We start from the raw sequence: 20,764 nt of genomic DNA on the forward strand, positions 1-20,764 counted from the left end.
TATACATAGTTTTTTGTTTTAATTGAGAATTATTTTCGAGTATACATAGCTTAAATGGTTATAACCAGGAAAAGTCTACTGTAGTCTCATATCACAATATTGTTGTAATATCAATATATTAAATAATTGGGGGGTGGGGGTCGGATATTTTTTCTTTCTTAAAAAAATAAAATAATAACATAGGCTATTATGTTTTCAATTGTTTGGAATAATTTGATGCTTTGCAAAGATATTTTTTTCCAATGGGAGCTGTATGGAATATGGTTGTTGGGGTGAACTTGCAGGTGTTTCATTTGGTTTAGTGCATGACTCTTGCAGTGGTGTGTGTGTGTGTGTGTATTAAAGTTTTTTTGGCTCATGTAAACCAAACGCGTGTCATTCTTCTTTTTTAACTTCCTTTTTCTCATACATTTGTGTTGTCGCTGCTGTTGTATCCTACTGACTCACCTGCCAGTGAGGAGCCCCCACCGGGAGGACATACTGTTGTATCCTACTGACTCACCTGCCATTGAGGAGCCCCCACCGGGAGGACATACTGTTGTATCATACTGACTCACCTGCCAGTGAGGAGCCCCCACCGGGAGAGTGTGGAGCCTATATGTCCTACTACTCCTGCCCAACACTCACTGCTGACAGGCTAAAGTTTTCAAATAATTGTAGTGAAATAAAAGTACAATATTCTGAGATGTAGTGAAAATTGGAAGTAGGCTACTCCAGTAAAGTAAAACAAAACCCTCAAAATTACATACTGTGGCCCAGGCCGTGGCGTAACGGTCTGGGCACCGGACTGGTAATCCAGTCGCAGTGTGCCGCAGGTTCGACTCCCGAGCCCGACACGGCCTTTACTGCATGTCATCCCCCCATCTCTCTCCCGTTTCCTGTCAGCCTACTGTCTGTCCCTTCAAAAAAAATCAATAAAAAGGCGTAAGCCGCAAAAATAAAAATCTTAAAAAAAAAAAAATTACATACTGTAAGTAGAGTAAATGTACCACTGGAGATGTTTCCATGCAGGTCACAGGGACAAACTATAGCTTTCAGTTTGTACTATAGTATTTCTCAACATATAACCTTATGTCTCCACCAGCCGCCGAAGGCATTTCGCTCATTTGCTTAAAGAATCATGGTTACTGAAGTAACCTTCCAGTTACTAAGGTCTCCCCGTCACTCATAACGTGGAAATTAATTAGGACATTAGTTTGTCAGTCATTTCAAAACGGATTATCTACACGTCAAGATCAACTCTCAATGTCCATTAATTTGGCTTGTGTATTTCCTTCATGTTCCTGTCTGCTATGTTGTTGCTGTCTGCCAAAAATGTGCATAAATTACACCTAATAGATTAAAGCAACAGTGCAACACTATGTCACTGGTAGGCGTGGGCATGGGTCCTATAGTTCGTGATGTTCTTCTTTTACTTATTGACGTTTCGGCCTGCTAGGACTTCATCACAAGGAACAAAATATCACCAATCCAGCAGAAATTGACATTCCGATGAATGCATATACTTCACGCGGCTGCATCGTAGTAGTAGTTACCGTTGTCAGCACTCACCCGTTTATTTATTTTCTTCTAAGCAGATCTAAGCGCGGTCCTTCATGGTTTCTTTCCTCCTGGCTGTTGATTTGTTTTTCAATTTGATAATCTCTTCCAAAGACGAGGGAGAGAGGGGGTTAGATTTGCATCCACAAACATTCTCTGAGGGAATGAACACGATTGTTTTTTGAAGATGTTTTTCTCTGCTGTCACTCTGCCAAAAGAACTTGTCATGTGATCCATTTCACAGTTAAGGTCATTACACACTGGCGAATTAGCGACGCGATATATTCGTGCGAATAATTCGCATTTAAAAAAAAACAATTGAAGTCCATGCAAGCTTCCACATCAGTGGCGAATGTGCGAAAATGCGACCGTTTTCGCTTTTATTTGTTCGCTCTGGTGTCGTATTTTGCAGAGATTCGCAGGCGAACTGCAACATGCAATATTTCGCATTTTCAGATCGCTTATTCGCATCGCGTCGCTAATTCGCCAGTGTGTAATGACCTTTACTCTTTTGTTCACTCCACAACAGGGGTTTCCAAACTTTTTAGGCTCCAAAGTCAAGACCCATATGATAAACGTAGTGTCTTCCTGAGCAGTGTTGGACGTTACTCAAAAACTAAAATACATGATGCATTAATCATTTTAAGACCTTGATTTGTCACTGCTGCTCGAGTCTTTATTAATTAACACCAAGCAAGTGGAGTATATCCTTGTTGTCAGGGTGGAACTCTCATGTTAAATGATCATACTACATCGTCACACAAAAGCATAAAAATAAGCAGATATACAAGCTAGAAACATGGTGCCAAGTGGCAAATTTTGAGCTTGTAGATCTTCTTTTTTTTTTTTATACTGAAAATTACGTTTTTGAGTGGTTCAACCACTCCAAGGAAAAGCAATGTCCGTGATCACCTATGTGATGTTAATGAGCACCAGTATGACTATGAGTACCAGTAGGGGCGCTGTTGTGCCAGAATCAGAGAGAGAGATAGTTCTGCACTGTTGCCTGCTAATGAGAGAGGAGGGGGGGGGGGGGGGGTAGGGAGTTGCACCACTCAGTTCACACAGGTGTGATTTTTTTATTATGTTTCCAACCGACAGAGACGATATCAATTCGGTTCTTAAATCCTTACACTAGCTCCCTGAGTGTCAAATAATTGATTTCAAAATGCTAAGATATACTAAATTCAGATTACGGTAAGAAAATGACTGGCCCGGAATTCTCTATAAATGTGACCATTTGACACGACTCATGAACTTTTGCACAACTCTTGTACGACTATATGGGCATTTCACTTTATTCACGTTGGCTCCAATTATGTTTTTAACTGAATTTCTGTTAAACTCAGTGAAGATCTTGAATCACTTGCCATCACTGTATAGAGTCTGGGCAAAACCTGGGTTTTCTGGCCTCATCTCAGCCCCCTCAAAGAGCCATGAACATTTTAGTAGACTTTTGAGCCTGCAAGAATGGCAAAAAGCCTTCTGTATGGCCTTGTAACAGGGTTTTGAAAGGCGCTTTATAATTAAAATGTACTTACATAGCCTCTGACTAAAGTTGTGCCCAGTATCATGAGAAGGGCTTTACTTTAGCGGGAGAGCGAGATTGAATGAGTCACCCCAATGAAGAGAGAGAGGTGGATGGTACTAAAGCAACCTTTATTAAAAGAAAACATGGAGAGAGAACATCACAGAGACAAAATAGCTACAAATCTATTTCTTCTTTTTCCTCATTTTGTTTCTCAAGTATATCTTGTTCACTCCAGACTTCAATAACAGCCGTAAGCCCATTTTACACTCCAACGCAAAGCCATCCAGGCTCCTGGTGAATGATGACCATAAAACAGTGGTTTTCAGGTGGTGCCCACCTACATGATGGAGTTGGTAACCAAATGGACCCTTATGGATCTTCAACTCGAGTGTGTAAAATGAAACCAAATGGGTCCTTACGGGTCCATTTGGTTTCATTTTAGAATCTCAGAAGTTAAGTTATTGATAAACATCTGCATTTCTTCATTTGCAAGAAACAGGACAAAATCGTATCCAACAAAATATGGGTTTTGGGCCCGATAGGCTAAATGTCATCAAATGTTGGACCTTGATATGATATGAAGGGTTGAAAACCACTGCCATAAAACATTTGATTCTGTGTTAAAAAAAGAAAACCTCAAAAAAACATAAAAGGACAATGTTACAAGTTGTAACTTTAAACCACCTCACAAGCCTGGATGGCCTGGTTCTAGGCTTAAAATAATTAATATAAATATTTTCAGAAACCTCCCTATGGGCTGAGTGAATGGGCTTTCTATCTGTGGAACCAGAGCCAGGTAAAACAAAATGGCCACCGCTGCTGCTCTATGCTCCTATTGAGTGTGATGTAGATCCTCTTAAGCGTGTGGACAGAACGCACAACAATATTTTATAAACCTGGTCAGACCTACAAAAAGCCAGTACAGCGCCTGTATTCATGTATGTATAGCCACAACACTGCCCCACCCTGGCAATAAGCTGAACAACCCCTGCACTGTGGTGAAGGGCTTAAATTCTCATTTTGTAAGTCACACTGTAAACCATGCATTCTCTCTCTCTCTCTCACACACACACACACACACACACACACACACACAGTCTCGATCTGCACACACAAGCAAAACGCGCGCACACACAAGACACACACACACACATACCGCGACCAATGTCTTTGGTCTAAATTGTAAATTTTAAGCCTGATTTATGCTTTGTCGCTCGACACCGCCTCAGACCAAAACATTAGGCGATCTACAAGCTCGACGCACCGCATAGGCAGCGCGTAAACCTGTGAGCTTTTACATGGCCTACTGCATTTCCGATGCACTGTGCAGGCGTGCGACAGAATCGCACATCAGGCTCTCCAGGGGGAGGGGCTGAAGAGGAGGAGGAGGGGACAGATGTTTGAACACGTCATGCACACGGCGGGTTTTATTTATATTTATTTACAAAGCTGTCCTGTCCGGTCGTTGTGTCTGTCTTCTGGAAGCACAGGAGCGGAGCGGGGTTAGTGGATCCGGGTCAGCTCCTCCACGATCTTGATGACCTCGTCCACCGTGGCCTCTCGTTTCATGCCGCTGCCGTCGTCGATCTGGGGAAAACGCGGAACGGAAGAACACGCGTGGAACGGTTAATCCAATAGCCTTGTTTTCCCTTTATGACCACAATGTTAACATTTTAGCATGTTATTTAGACAGATGCTAGGTTTGTTGTTGTTTACCTGGTATACCATAGCTTCAATTCAATTAGACTGATACCAGGTTCTTAGTTTTGTCGTGATCCCAGATTACTGAGGCAGAAAGAGACTTATGCTTTTCTGGGCATAAAGGGGCGGGACAAACTAGCGCTGGGAACCAACGTCGACATCCTATTGGTTCACCAACCTATGGCTAATCAGACTGTGTGTGTACTGCTCATCTGTTGTATTCTAACAAGTCTTTATAATTCATCTCATTGGTATGCTCTGCTCTGCTCTGCTGTGCTTGTATTGTGTTTTTTTGCTGACATACTGTAGGTTCTTCAGAGGACAATATGAATAATGCACACGTTTGCAAAAATATATTTTGATTAGTACAAGCACAATTAATTTGAATTTGTTCCTTGGCTTTCTAAAAAATACTACCGGTGTGATATTTGTACTTTTAGTGGGATATTTCACATTTTAATGTCTAGGCAGGCTTTTGTGTGCCAGTTGCTTGATTAGATAGCGATGCGTAGTGCAGTAGATCTGTGGTAGTAGTGCATGCTGCTTCTGCTTGCTAAACTGCTTTCAGCTACTGCCGACGGCTAGAGGTGTGGCATTCCAACACTTCAGTGTTTCCTGTACATTTCCTGCATTGTTTTCTAGAAATACTTGTTTTCCCAAGGTTCTTTTAGCTTGCGAAATTCGTTTGTTACTGAAAATAAGTGTCCTTTTTCATTCTAAAAAATAATCCGAATAGCCTTTGGAAATTGACCTCCTTTCTCACGGACAATGTTCTAACAATTTACTGACAATCCACTGCCTTGCCAATGGCATGACGTGTGAAGTTTTCAAATGCCACCATCTGTAGCCGCCCCTGAAAAGAGGAGCTTATGGTTCTGTAACCAGTTAAATTAACATTGGTTTTACAATATAAAATGGGGTCTCAGAGAGGGGGGTCCGTGTAAACGAATGCATGTCAAACTGGGGGTCCTTGTAATTAAACAGGTTGAGAATCACTGCTAGAGCCGTAAAAATGTATGTGGGTCCCTGGCATTATCTCTTCAAATGGGGGTCTGCGGGCTAATTATTGTCCATTTGGGAGTCCTACGTTTGGGAACCACTGCTGTAGGGGATTCTCAGAGCAACAGTGGGCCCCAGAGGCTGTCGATGGATTCATGTTGGTGCATGTGTTCCTATACCTGTAGAGTGCTGACAACCTCCTGCATCTTGGCCCGGCCCAGATCTAAGAAGCTCTCTATCAGGTCTCCATCGATGAAGCCAGTGGCCTGCTCCGTCTTACGCTCTGTGTGGAACGACCTCCAGGTAACACCAAGAGTCAAGGAACATCCATTTGGTACAGCACATACATTTAATAATCTTAATTCATTTAAATACTCTTCACCCCACTTGCAATATCCTGAAGGCCCACAGGTTGGGATCAGGGTTTTAGAGGTTAAAGGTAGAGTAAGGTCACATTCACACCTAATACTGCGGTAGACTCGATGCGAATGGGCGGAGAAGTTGAGCCATTCTGCATATTACATTTGCTGCGTTTGCCTTCACACTGCGCTGTCATCCGCAGCAATTCACCCTTTGTCAAGTCCCGCCCATGGTTGTGCCCCTCTTCGCACCCATTGGTTGCTGTCTCGTGGTTGGTCAAAAATCCTCTCTCTCCATCCACTACCATTGAAATAACATGTTTTTCAGTTCGTATTGATATTCTGTGCATTCAATTCTTATTTCAATCTTGGTGTCAGTAAAAAGGAACATCACAGGTGCAGCATGGTGACTGGGCATATCATGTTTGTTTTTAGTTTTTTCCAAAAAATATGTTTTAGCAAATTCAACATAAACAAGGCGGAACCAGGGCGGAACAAGGCAGAAAGAGCCTGCTGGTTAGTCAGTCAGGGACCAATCAGAAGGCTGACAAAGGGTGAATTGGAAACGCAGCAGGGACCTTTATCAATGTGTTCAATTAATAAACTACACTCAGTAGACTGTTAAAATATATATATACTTTGAGTAATAGTTAGGAATTTAGGACGTAAAGTGATGGTAACATGGTTGCAGTGCTTATTGCTTATCATCGGGGACTGGACACGCGTGTGTATGTGTGCGCACGCGCAATAACGGGTGTCTACAACTTTACCAACTTGTTTTAGTATGCTATATATATATATATATATCTACTGTACACTGCATTGTTCGTGTGTGTAACCTTCAGCATAAGCCTATGATGGTCTGGCCATATTGCAATATCTCTTCATTAGACCATGTGTGACATCCTTACGCGTCGCTGCGTAATAATGCCTTCTCCTTCCTTCTCGTGTGCCAAATGCTAACTTCTTCATCCCACAATGGTACATTCACTCCCTATGTTTAATGCGATTGCATTTACACCTGCAGTGATCCGCACTCTGCTGCGTTTTGAAGCTAAGTGAAACACCCGTTTAGAATGCGGTTCTTTGGTGTGAATTAGGATTCAATTGAGCCTTCACACCTGCCAAACGAAGCGCACTTTCCGACAATGCGCAGCAGGATTAGTTTTAATCGCAGTAAAGCTTTCTGGTGTAAATATGACCTAAGTGATATTTTTTGGTGAAAACTTTTTGACTTTGGATCCAGGTTCTTTTTCCACATTTTCTGAAACGTAACTTGTTCATGACAGCTGACGGCAACGTTATCAGGTCAAACAAACTGCATGGATTAATTCACAAAACCTTTTAGACAATATTGGTCAACAATACCAACGTTGGTTAAGATAAAAGGATTACTGCGCTTCCAGCCCAGAATAAGTCAAGGTTATTAATGCCATCTGCGTGTACCAGCAGGTTCTTTGGGCTCCGAGCCATCACCATTTGTTTTTGAGATTAGTTCATATTTTTGAATGTTCCATCACCGACAAAAATTAGGCCCTCTGCCCAAGCCTGTTTGAAAACATTAGTCCTTTCATATTTTCCTCCACATTATATTTTACATTCCACTTTTTTGTCTCCACCAGCCGAAGGCATGGGGAGAGTATGTTTTGCACTCCGTCCGTGTGTCCATCCGTCCATCTGTTTACAGCTAATCTCCAGCACCCGTAAAACCCGGTCGATGCCAAATTTTGCGCACACACTCCCTGGATGCCAACAATGAACCTCTGCCCCGATTTTTCCAGAACGGCCCCATGAGGCAGCTTTTCACACTTTTTACCTATATAACTGCACCGATCTGCGTGAAACGTTGCATGCACACTCCCTAGAGCAGGGGTTCTCAACGTTTTTGGAAATGCAACACTTCACATTGGCCTAATATAGCGCCACCAGGAGGCCACAACAACCTGGCCTGGCCTGGTGGAGACCTGTGCCCCGAGGGGCACTTTTTCTAGTTTTTGTTTTGTAAAAATGTTTGATTGGCATTATTTTCTATTTATCTTTATCATACTGTAGTGTCACACAAAAGCATTAAAGGGAGAGATGGTAAGCACGTCGGGTCAATTCGGGAAAACATCTCATCATGGGACACTACCGCGTTGGGTGGGGTGACGTCGTCCCACCACCACCAGCCCATTTCAGGCATGAGATGGTGGTGTGATGACGTCAGTCATGAGTCATGAGTTTTACTTCCAATGTGACAGGCAGGCCCACTGCTGTAGCTCCTTACGACACAGATGGTAAGCATGCATAACGACCAGAAGGATATAAGCTGTGCTCGATCTTGCCCACACTCTTGATGACCTTGTTCAGACGGTTCTGCAGGTCCAGGAGGAGACTGTACCAGCCCTCTGACAGGGACGTCACCAGACCTTCACACACACACACACACACACACACACACACACACACACACACACACACACACACACACACACACACACACACAAACATAACATCAATATATATCATGAGGAAAACAACTGACTACTTTTCAGGTGGAAAAGGACCTGTGTTCCAATGTAGTAAATATTTAGTCACAAACTAAAAAGTAATAATAAAAATACAATATTTTTTAATCCGACAGACTAAAGTACATTAAACATGATTCTTAAAGGTCCAGGAAGGGACACAGTCTGAAACAATTCTGTCAGTAAATGAAAAAAAGTGTAGAGTCTAAATAGCGGTTGTGGAGTGTTTCCTGTGACAGGCGTACAGTAGCAGTGTTTCCCCTTTGGGTTAGTGGAGTGAACGTGGAGCGGCTGTCTCCGGCCACATCTGTGATCTCGGTGGGATGGGCTTTGTTGTTGGAAAACGTGCTCACTAGAACACACCACTGAAGATTCCCCACTGAGAACAGTGCAGTGGGGAAGTGCTTAACAAAGGTAAATTAAGGCCATGTCCACGATCTGTCATCTCCACGCTTTCATTCATTTCATCTTTACTTGCTCGTCTGAGCGCGACTGATTTGGTTTTTGAGTAATGAGGGGGAAAATTAGAGTCAGAGTCCTGACTTTACCTTTCCTGCGATAAAACGAGTCAAGAGGGTAGGATGTTTTTACAAAGATGTTAAAAATCTGTCTGGGAATGGAAAATAAATCACCAAAGACATGGACTAAAAAGGCCAGACTCTTACCCCCCCCCCCCCCCCCCCCACCCCCATCTCCCCTGGCAAATTACACTGTATATCAACTTATTCAGGTAGAAACCTCTCCATATTTCGATTTGTAAATGTATGCCTTACATCATACTACAACGTCACACAAAAGCAGATCTGTGAATTGGCATGTTTTGAGCTTGTAGTCTGATCTGCAACTTTAGCTGCTTTTGAATGTGCATCATGAAAAGTAACAGATTTGGACATAATAGGTTTCCTCCCGACAGACTATATTGTTGCTGTCGGGCGGAAACCTCATATGTCCATACTTAAATGTATATAGTGAAAATAGCCAATTTAAAAGCTCACAACATGTGAGCTGTTTATAGACAGAATGGCTTTCCAAGTCTCTGCTTTCTGTCAGCAGATTAGCTACGGCACAGTGGGCAGCCTTTGAAAGCGCCATGCTCTACATGTATGTGATGTTATACTGAATTGAAAAACATTTCATGCAGACTTTTTTTTGGCAAGTGTATGTATGCATGTACTGACTGGCCCCTCAAGATTTGTGTGTGTGTGTGTGTGGCACTGCCATTCAGGTCACGTGTGCGCCGCATGGCGTGCCTTACCGATCATGCCGTTGACGGTGCCGAACAGCACGGAGCCCTGTGTGGGCGTGGAGCTCTCTCCCAGGTTCTGCAGCACCAGAGAGCCATGGGAGAATACGTTGACAAACTCTCCCAGGTGGAACACCCCCACCTCCTGCAGGTGCTGCCTCTCCTCGTCGGTGGTGGCCGCGCTGCATGCGGAGAGGAGAGAGAGACGGACGAGAGAGAGAGAGGATCGGTGTCAATTAGCCCTTCGCTAAGCCCCACCGACTCCACTCTGCGATGGCAAGCTGTCCTTCTCACCCATTGAGATGCATGTTAAATGACGAGATTTCTCCATATAAATAATCAATCATTTCAGTAGCAAGAGCTTCAAGATGTCTTCTAAATCTAGTCAATAAGGCCTGCAGTAGGCTATGCACTGGAAAATGTACATGACATTATTTCAGTAAACTAGAAATACGAGGAAATGTTAGAGGGAGAAACAGTGTCCAACTCAATGAACTTTAGTAGAACTAAGACAAGGGGAGGCAGAGTAATGGATGTACAAATAAAAGGAAAGTGTAGCAGACGAGCGTCAGAGATCAGAGCCGCAGGAGAGCACAGACGTTGCAGGTGTTTTGAAAAGGTCAGAGCGATATAGAGACACACAGAATGAGGAAGTGATGCAGGCCACAGACTAGTGGAGCAGAGATTCCACCTCATACAATCTAAAATGGGACCCAGAGCATGTGAGCGTAGCGGAGTGTGGAGCGAGCGAGGAGCGGAGCGGGGGGATTTTGACGTGAGCGCGGAGCGGGTTTTTAAATGTGTCAGATTGACTTCCGGAGCGAGAACTGTCCTCCGCTCCAAGCCGCTCCGAGCCGCTCAATGCACACGGCACGGCTAATTTACATCATGCTCCAAAAAAGACCGCATGTTGCTGCAACATGCGGTCTGAAACGAAGGCCTTCAGGTTTAATTAGCCAATTTCAGGAAAACAGCATTTTATTTTTCCCCCGTCATTTCTTTCTGCTGAGCGGAGCGGGCATCTGAGTGTAGCCTCGGAGCGAGCACGGAGCGGGGAGCGCTCCATGCGTAAATGAAGGTGAGCGCTGAGCGAGCGAGGAGCGGCGTGGGGGGAGATGAACGTGAGCGCGGAGCGAGCGTAACAAAAGCCGTCGAGAGCGAAGAGCGGAATTATCGGCCGCTCCGCTCCGCTCACATGCTCTGATGGGACCAGATACTTTAGATAGCTAACCATTAACTGAATACATCAGGGGTCTTCATCAGGGGCTCCAGGACCCCTAGGGGGGTCCTCAGTTCTCACAGGCGGGACACCAAATCTTGTGTGATTGGAAACCTAACTTATCATCCCTGACCTTTACAGTATCCGAAGAAAACTATAGCTAAATCTACAAGCTCACAATGCCTCGCAGGGCAAAAACGGCAAAAAAGAGCAGACCAAGAATGGGTTAACCGGAAGTTAGCTAAAGGCTAAGCGATGCCCTGCCACCTGAGACATGAATTTTGTAACGGCGACCCGTGGCGCTTTACTTATGAGCCGTGAATAAAGCTTGTTTTGACTCGGAGACAAAACATCAATACAGCATGGAAATGTGGACAAAATCGTATTAAACCATAACAAAATATTCTTTCGTTTTTGGGTCTGCGATGCAAAATCTTGTCAAATGGCGGTCTGTGCTCATAATTTACGATGAGGAAGACGCACCTGTCCTTCTGGCAAACAAACAGGTTGAAGGCGTTCTCTGCACCCAGGAAGTTGTCATCGTCCAGGATTTCTACGGCGCTCATCCAGTTGGGGTTGAAGTCACGTGCAATCTGAGCAAAACACACACATACATTAACTCATTAAATTGTCAGAGTTCAAACAACGCAAATCCCCCCCCCCCCCCCCCCCCAAGCGCGCACGCACACAGAATACATCTCGGTGGTTACTCAGATGGTTACAGTCTTGTGTGTTTATTGGCCTAACAATGGCTCACTCAATGGCATACAGCACCCCCCCACCCCACGTTTTACTGTGGAATGCTGCCAAGGTGCGGAACTAGGCTTTCAGCACCGTATACCGGTACTCAGAAACTTTGATTAATTAAGATTTTGTAACCCAGTTTTTATTTTCACCCAGTGCCAATTATCTAATGTAATCCAGGGCGCTACACTTCCTCTGCCAACCTGGGGGGGCAGCGGACTGACCTCATGCCTCCTTCTATGCATGAGGAGTCCAAGCTGCTTCCCGGCCGGGAATTTCCCCGGCCGGACGTAGCGCGTGGAAGGGACACGTTATTCCAACCAGTTCCTTTCCCCTCCATCAGGCGCCCCGGCTGGCCAGGGGGAGGTAGTTTTAGAGACCAGGATTACGGCATGTTTTTGTGAGGGTATCTACCCTAGGGGACACGGGGAGAACATGCAAACTCCACACAGAAAGGCCCTATCGCCAACCCCCGCCTCGGGTATGGACACTGATGACGCGGAGGAGGGAACACGCCGCCAGTGCCCACAGCGTCCGCTGCGGGAATCGAACCCAGGACCTTCTAGCTGTGAGGCGACAGCACTACCAACTGTGCCACCGTGCCCCTCTTTTTCGTGTCAAGGACCCCCAAAATGATATGTATTTAACCACCATTTTCAAATTGAAGAATGTCCACCCCCAGAATAGGAAAACCTAGTTTAGCTAAATGCATCTGCTACTACCGTAGTTTTTGGGGTTGATTTTTGTCCCTCAACTAGTGAATATGGCATACTCCATTACTTCCCCTCTCTGCCTTTCCAGTTACAACACACATGATTATAAATATGCAGAAGCTCAAAGGACAAAGGAGGCTGAAGCACAACTTCAATATTCATCTTGCTGGCCGAATTATTTTTTTATGTTTTATGATGGATACAGTATATGGGCGTGGGATAAAGTAAAAATAAATAAAAAATACTGCTAGTGACATCCGGATGAAATTAACAGTAATGTTATAATCTCCTATCAAAAAGGAGATTGGAAACGATTATTTTTCCCCCTTTAATAATTACCAATCAACAAGCCCTTAGAGCTTTTGGTGTTATCCTACACTAATTGTAAACCATACCTCTGTACAAATTGCAAACGGTTTATAATAAAGTATTGAATCAAATCAAAAAGAGCTCACCTCTTCAAAGTTTCCCTCCATGGGTTTGTATGCCAGCAGCAGCACAGACCTCATCAGATCTCCCACCAGGATGAAGTCTCCCTTGGTCTTCAGGTACAGAGCCATGATGTTGTTGTAGTGGTTACACTCTGTCCTCAGCTCCTTCTCTGCCGTCCACTCATACAGACGCACCTGAACCACACACACACACAGACACACACTCTTAGATAATATCTAATATGACGCGATCAAAGATTTTCCTATAGGGATTCCAAAAAATATATAACGGAGTGATCCAGAGGGATGATGTCCTCTGGTGACAGTGATGTCAGACTTAAAGGGACACTTCACCCTTTTTGCAAAAAGATATATGTTAATGATGTTTAGAAGCTTTAGAACACTTTCCTGGAGATCTTTATGTGTGTAATATGTGGTTTTAGATATTTTAGATTGTAGCAGTGAGCCTGTTGTCTGATGTCATGGACACTGGGCTCACTTCCTTCCTGGACTACATGTTGTCTCAGTAAGACAGCTCTCCCCATATCCACAAGGAGGAGCAGTGCACCAAAGAATTATGGGAATTGTAGTCCAGGAAGGTAGTGAGACCAGTGTCCATGACATCAGAGACAACAGGCTCACTGCTACAATCTAAAATAGCTAAAACCACATATTACACACATAAATACCCCCAGGAAAGTGATCTAAAGCTTCTAAACGTCATTAACATATATTTTTTTGCAAAAAGGGTGAAGTGTCCCTTTAAGACTTTAGTGCTCAACATGTCATTTTCACACAAAAAACTAAACAAAACTAGCAAAACCTCTTTAATAAAACAAAATAAAACTATGGAATTGATAAACATGATTTCAGAACGAAATAAGAACAACATTTTTAATTAAACTGCTTGCAACACACTGAAACATAATACATTTGTCACAGCTTGATGTTATTTCATTAATTGACAGTAACAAAATGCATGTAGATTTTTATGAATCTTCACAATCAAGGAGCTGCAGTTTGTGACAAAAAAGGCCACTTGTGTTGAATCAATTCACAGTACCACTCCGGCCTGTCTCTGTGATGTAGTGTATTAGAAATGCAAGAGCAGCTGGACACAAAGTGTGTGTTTGTTTGTGTGTGGGTGTGTGTGTGTGTGTTGAAGCGTATTAGTAATTTAACAGCAGATGTCTCCAGAACCTGTGTGTGTGTGTGTGTGTGTGTAGCATAGTGTAGTAGTAGCAGCAGCAGCAGCTGCCCAGTCCTCATATGGTCCACAAGTAGCAGACAGTACAGGGGCTGTGGTCGGTACAATGCAGTGGTGAAAGTGGGTCGGTGCGGTCCGGAGCAGATCTACTTTCAAAATGAAAGTGTTGATCAAATGCCATTTTCTGGTTGTAAACATGGCTAATATGGGGTATGTGACATCAAATGATCGCCTGGCATTCGTCCGTCGTTGCCCGCTGGACGAGAAATGCGCTGGGTAACAGTACAGTACACAGACATACTGTACATCAAATACAGGTGATGATAAAAGGCAGAGAGGGTCAGGAACGCTACTCACTGTGCTGTTGATACTAGCCAGCAGCTTGCCGTTGAACTCCACCATGGAGTACACGGCTCCCTTCACCTCTTTCTCCGCCACCGTCTGCAGCTTTCCTGAAAGCAAGAGAGCACAGGTGGTCGTTCACACAGCTGCTACCCGGGAAGGTTCTGATTGAGGTGGGTTTTCAGGCCGGGTTTGGAGGTAGGGAGGGAGGAGACGTCTCTGATCATTTTGGGAAGTGCATTCCAGAGTAGTCTTGCGCAGCCATGACAACCATTCCACAATCTCAGAATGCTATAAAGTCTGGAACTACACCTCCCAAAATCCGAGCAAGAAGTAGGTCGGGAGTGGCTTATTGTCGGTATCAGCCGGTAACACGCGGGAGTCTATCCCCGTTACAGTGCGCTAGGCTAGACCCCTGGGAGATAGATTGCTGAGGTGGAGCACCACACCTACCATCAGCTCCCAGTACTTCACGCACGACTTTCTGCACCAAGCCGTGCTACTCATTCACTGAGTTGGCGTTGCCCGGGATCGAACCCATGGACTTGTGGTCCAAAGGCGAGAGCTCTACCGACTGAGCTACCTACTGAGGCATTTCCTCTTTACATATATTTTTTAATATCCATTTCTGCTAAGCAGCAAGCTATATATAGACTTGATGATTTTGATTTATATTATGATAAATTTGCACGATGGTAAAGATGAAACGGAAGTGGGGAGGATGGCTGTGCGTGCAATATATTTTAAAATATCTTTACATATATATTTATTTATTTATTGGGAAGACGAAACAGAAGTGGAGAGGAGGCTTCACTTCTGCTTTATCGCGTGCTCATGATCAGAGCTTCCATGCGGTATGACGGAAGTATTTGAAAAGGTGGCAATTCCAGAGGGAGGGGGCAGTCACAGAGAAAGCCCTGTCGCCCCAGGTTTGGAGCCTGGTCTTGGAGTGATCAAGAGAGAGAAGACAGAAAGAGATAGAGAAACAGAGCGAGAGACAGACAGAGGTGTAGCCTCCCCTCATTCTGCACGTGCGAGCGTGCGTGAAATATCGAGATGAAAAAGGTCATTGTGGTTGCTGACCGTCTGTGTAGTGGAAGACAATGATGCGTCCCTGCTTGGGCTCGGCCTCCTCGGGGTAGACCATGGCCGTTCCCACGATGAAGTAGACCGCTGGGTCCCTGCCCAGGCGGCACGACACCATGCTCAGGGCGTACTCGCTGGGGAGGAACTGATGGGCGTGGAGAACTGGCAACAGGAAAAAAAACACACAAAACACAACACATCAAACAAATTCACAGGAGCGCTAAGGTTAAGCAGCTATCACAAGAGAGGGGAGTGCTGCCGATATACTGGATAACGGCACACCCTTAAGAGTGTGATATTTCTTTTAATACAACACAGCTCGACTCTTCTATAAGCTATTTATCAGGTTATTGGAGGATACATCGCTTTTATGATTCGAGTGATGCCTGTCGCTCATAGCTCATTCAAGGTCCCCACCGTCAACAAAATTGTTGCAAACCTTTACAGCCTCTGACTGAGTAGATAAATAAGAGGCTACCATAGCTACTGTAGCTAGCTAGTGGTGATGCATGGTTCCAGCGCTGCCGTTTTGTCTTTGTCTCTGTCAAGTGGAAACCTCATGTCCAAAATATGTACTTGTCCAGCAGGATAGTACATTACATAATTCAAATGAAAAGAAAAATGCAAATCTACAAGCTTGAAGCGCATCACTTCATGCCGCGTTTCGAGCTAGTGGATCTGCTACTTTTGATGCTTTTGTGTGACGATGTAGTATGACCAAGTAGGGCCTGAATTTACGAAGTGGTTTCTGCCCAAACTATTAACGATAAGTATTAAAGAGATTGTGACTAAAATAATATCTACATTGGATCCATTGTAACTCAGGTGCATTTCCTCTAAGAAGTAAAACAATTCCGGCCAACAATGATGCTAATAATATGCTACTGTGATTGAAGTGGTTTGAGAAAGCAGGACTGGGTACTTAAAAAGAACACAGACTACCACTGTAGTGTGCCTCATCAGTGTAGGAACAATGATCAAGAGCGCGGCACACGCATGCATAATTCATGGACACGTTAACTGACATTAAAGAGCCTGGCACACTGGGGAGTTTTGTAGAAATATTGTGATGAAGTTTACTAAGTGGATCCTGTGTCTGGGGCTGTTCCAGGGCCAATGTAGCAGCATCACCTTATGTTCAACTCAATTCATTAAAGGGACACTTCACCCTTTTTGCAAAAAAATATATGTTAATGACGTTTAGAAGCTTTAGATCACTTTCCTGGGGGTCTTTATGTGTGTAATATGTGGTTTTAGATATTTTAGATTGTAGCAGTGAGCCTGTTGTCTCTGATGTCATGGACACTGGTCTCACTACCTTCCTGGACTACAATTCCCATAATTCTTTGGTGCACTGCTCCTCCTTGTGGATAGGGGGAGAGCTGTCTTACTGAGACAACATGTAGTCCAGGAAGGAAGTGAGCCCAGTGTCCATGACATCAGAGCCAACAGGCTCAATGCTACAATCTAAAATATCTAAAACCACATATTACACACATAAAGACCCCCAGGAAAGTGTTCTAAAGCTTCTAAACGTCATTAACCCTTGGCCTACAATTCACGGAAAAAACGGAATTAATCGAAAAATCTAAACCTCCCGTTAACGGAAAAAACGGAATGACAATCAATATCAGTTATCGCGGGGTCAAAAGAGCAAAAATTAATATTTTTTCGCTAATATCACTAATGTTGGATGTAATTTACCAAAAAAACGGCCGAAATCCGCGTGATCGTGCGCTATCGTGCACGCGCGCCGTCTCTATGTGCGTCGCTGTAAAAATGTGATATTTTGCGATCTTTTGGGGTTGATTTGAGGTTAATTTGACTTAGTTATGAAAAATATAGCATTAGTTTAGCAATCCGGACCAGCCAAGCTATTGACTAGGGTCAAAATACTACAGGATGTTGTTGATCGTTGAACCGGAAGTGACTTAGGAAGATCCGTCTATTTTAGCCAAAATCAGCATAATGGTGCTTTCCCGCCATCTGGTGGCGATTCGAGAGAATACATTTGCAATGAATGAAAAAAAAAAAACATCTCTTCAATCCACCAGATCTTTCTTGTATGTTAAAACGATGAATTAAAAATATGCCAATTTGTTACCCAAACAAAAAAATTGGGACTGGTAGTCCAAGGGTTAACATATATTTTTTTGCAAAAAGGGTGAAGTGTCCCTTTAACATCGTAGGCTGTAGTCCAGATCACTCGTTCCCAAACACTGGGCCTGGTCCCAAGGTTGGGTCGCGGACCAATTTTTATGGGTCCCTTACTTTTTGTTTCCTACACAAATTTCCAGAAAAAACAACCACAAGGTTAATTTCCCCCGCCGTAAGGCATCATTTGTACTCTCTCTGGACCCTTTTTCCACCAAAAGAACTTTGGTTCTAGAACTTTAGGGCTTTCACAGAACCGGTGGCCATTTTTTGGCTCCAGTTTCTAACCAACCTTTAGGGTTCTGAACCAATTCATTTTCTGTAGAAACACTCAGCTGTGCGTTGTGTAATCACCTTCGAACGTGTGCTGATCCACCACTAGCAGACTGTGAACTTCCACCTCCTCGCCAAAGGAGGTCTCGTGAGGGGAAGTGCTGCTGGGGAAAAGCTTACTGGAGCTCACACTGCTGGAGAGAGCCTGGGGAGAGGAGGAACAGGAGGGGAGCGACACAGAGGGAGAGGAGGAACAGAAGAGAGACACAGAGGGAGAGGAGGAACAGGAGAGAGACACAGAGGGAGAGGAGAAACAAGAGGGGAGCGACACAGAGGGAGAGGAGGAACAGGAGAGAGACACAGGGGAGAGGAGGAACAGGAGAGAGACACAGAGGGAGAGGAGGAACAGGAGAGACACACAGAGGGAGAGGAGTTACAGGAGGGGAGAGACACAGAGGGAGAGGAGGAACAGAGAGACACAGAGGGAGAGGAGGAACAGGAGAGAGACACAGAGGGAGAGGAGGAACAGGAGAGAGACACAGAGGGAGAGGAGGAACAGGAGAGACACACAGAGGGAGAGGAGGAACAGGAGAGAGACACACAGAGGGAGAGGAGGAACAGGAGAGACACGCAGAGGGAGAGGAGGAACAGGAGAGACACAGAGGGAGAGGAGGAACAGGAGAGACACACATAGGGAGAGGAGGAACAGGAGAGAGACACACAGAGGGAGAGGAGGAACAGGAGAGACACACAGAGGGAGAGGAGGAACAGGAGGGGAGAGACACAGAGGGAGAGGAGGAACAGGAGAGAGACACAGAGGGAGAGGAGGAACAGGAGAGACACACAGAGGGAGAGGAGGAACAGGAGAGAGACACACAGAGGGAGAGGAGGAACAGGAGAGACACACAGAGGGAGAGGAGGAACAGGAGAGACACAGAGGGAGAGGAGGAACAGGAGAGACACACAGAGGGAGAGGAGGAACAGGAGAGACACAGAGGGAGAGGAGGAACAGGAGAGACACACAGAGGGAGAGGAGGAACAGGAGAGAGACACACAGAGGGAGAGGAGGAACAGGAGAGAGACACAGAGGGAGAGGAGGAACAGGAGAGAGACACACAGAGGGAGAGGAGGAACAGGAGAGACACACAGAGGGAGAGGAGGAACAGGAGAGACACAGAGAGGGAGAGGAGGAACAGGAGAGACACACAGAGGGAGAGGAGGAACAGGAGAGAGACACAGAGGGAGAGGAGGAACAGGAGAGACACACAGAGGGAGAGGAGGAACAGGAGAGACACACAGAGGGAGAGGAGGAACAGGAGAGACACACAGAGGGAGAGGAGGAACAGGAGGGGAGAGACACAGAGGGAGAGGAGGAACAGGAGAGACACACAGAGGGAGAGGAGGAACAGGAGAGACACACAGAGGGAGAGGAGGAACAGGAGAGACACACAGAGGGAGAGGAGGAACAGGAGAGACACACAGAGGGAGAGGAGGAACAGGAGAGACACACAGAGGGAGAGGAGGAACAGGAGAGACACACAGAGGGAGAGGAGGAACAGGAGAGAGACACGGAGGGCGAGGAGGAACAGGAGAGAGACACAGAGGGGAGGAGAAATGAGGAGAGCGGTAGAGAAGGGGATAATGGTTATTTATTGCAGTTATTCTCTCAACCTTTTCCATTCAACGACACCTGGTTTGACACTTTTTGTTGTCATGTACCAAGGCTAACTGACCATCAATCAACACACTGGCCTTTGGTCATGCTAGATTTCCAGGTCTGGACCCTCATACATTTTTTTTTTTTTGGGGTCCCCAGATGATTAGCTTAATGTGCAACATTGTTTTCTCACTCAACAGTAAAACAAATCAACACACAGTATAAGTATATAAGTGTATATAGGGTATCTGCACATCTCGAAGAGACATAAAGTGGAAATAAGTGATGTACAAGCTTAAAACATGTCACAAAGTGACGTGTTGTAAGCTTTGTAGAGCTTACCTGAGTGCTAGCACTGGGCCGTACGGCAGAGGTGGTTCCACTGACGTCCTGCATCTCCACCCTGCTGGACAGAACCCCAAAGCACTGCGACACCTCCTGGTAGCAGATCCTCCTGGTGGCGGGACAGGGGAAGGACATCGATTCTCACTGGGTTACTCACAGCGTTAGTCCAGCTTCATTTACGCAGACATTCTCATTTATTATCATCATATATTACTAATAGATCAGATGTTTAAAAACGATTATGATTTATTTTTTTATAATACAAGAGGAACGGTTTTGGCCATACAATGTTAGAAATTCCATCCATGGAATCAGTCGGTGTAAGGCATCAATATAACCAACATTTTGAATTAGTTAAATTTATTAGCTAAAATATATTGCAAAACAGTGTTCTGACCTGGGGGACTCGTAGAGAGGGACAGTGCGGATGTGTAGTTTCTGGATCTCGTCGATGGTGCCGATGGTCAGAGTGCTGTTGTTGGCCAGGGCCAGACTGGAAGACAACAACAACAACATATCAACAAACACACTAGACCGCATGTGCAAGCAGCATTTTTTGACGATCTTAGGCAAATGTATATTTTTTTGATATTATATTGTTTAGGCTGACGAAAGGTTCTTGGTTAATCTGTGATCCTAGTTTACTGAGGCACTACACTGTCTCTCTGCATTCGATGTATTGCATGGCATGCTTCACGCTGGCTTTCATGATAT

General features: G+C 44.8%; 1 protein-coding gene across 1 annotated transcript in view; it reads right to left on the reverse strand.

Moving 5' to 3' along the window:
• Positions 1–3,179: 3,179 nt before the first annotated feature.
• The window catches only part of ddb1 (damage-specific DNA binding protein 1), a 53,168-nt gene continuing 35,583 nt past the window's right edge, over positions 3,180–20,764 (reverse strand). Inside the window, exons 17-27 of the mRNA XM_083794331.1 lie at positions 20,448–20,543; positions 20,048–20,159; positions 18,130–18,253; positions 15,619–15,783; positions 14,551–14,645; positions 13,011–13,181; positions 11,582–11,691; positions 9,892–10,061; positions 8,435–8,537; positions 5,950–6,073; positions 3,180–4,657 (exon numbers count right to left, since the gene is read on the reverse strand). Coding sequence (XP_083650457.1) covers positions 4,574–4,657; positions 5,950–6,073; positions 8,435–8,537; positions 9,892–10,061; positions 11,582–11,691; positions 13,011–13,181; positions 14,551–14,645; positions 15,619–15,783; positions 18,130–18,253; positions 20,048–20,159; positions 20,448–20,543 — 1,354 coding nt within the window. The 3' untranslated portion in view covers positions 3,180–4,573. The remainder of the gene's footprint in view (positions 4,658–5,949; positions 6,074–8,434; positions 8,538–9,891; positions 10,062–11,581; positions 11,692–13,010; positions 13,182–14,550; positions 14,646–15,618; positions 15,784–18,129; positions 18,254–20,047; positions 20,160–20,447; positions 20,544–20,764) is intronic.

Source organism: Protomyctophum parallelum, assembly GCF_964188405.1.
Source record: "Protomyctophum parallelum genome assembly, chromosome: 2".
In the NCBI taxonomy this organism is placed as follows: domain Eukaryota; kingdom Metazoa; phylum Chordata; class Actinopteri; order Myctophiformes; family Myctophidae; genus Protomyctophum; species Protomyctophum parallelum.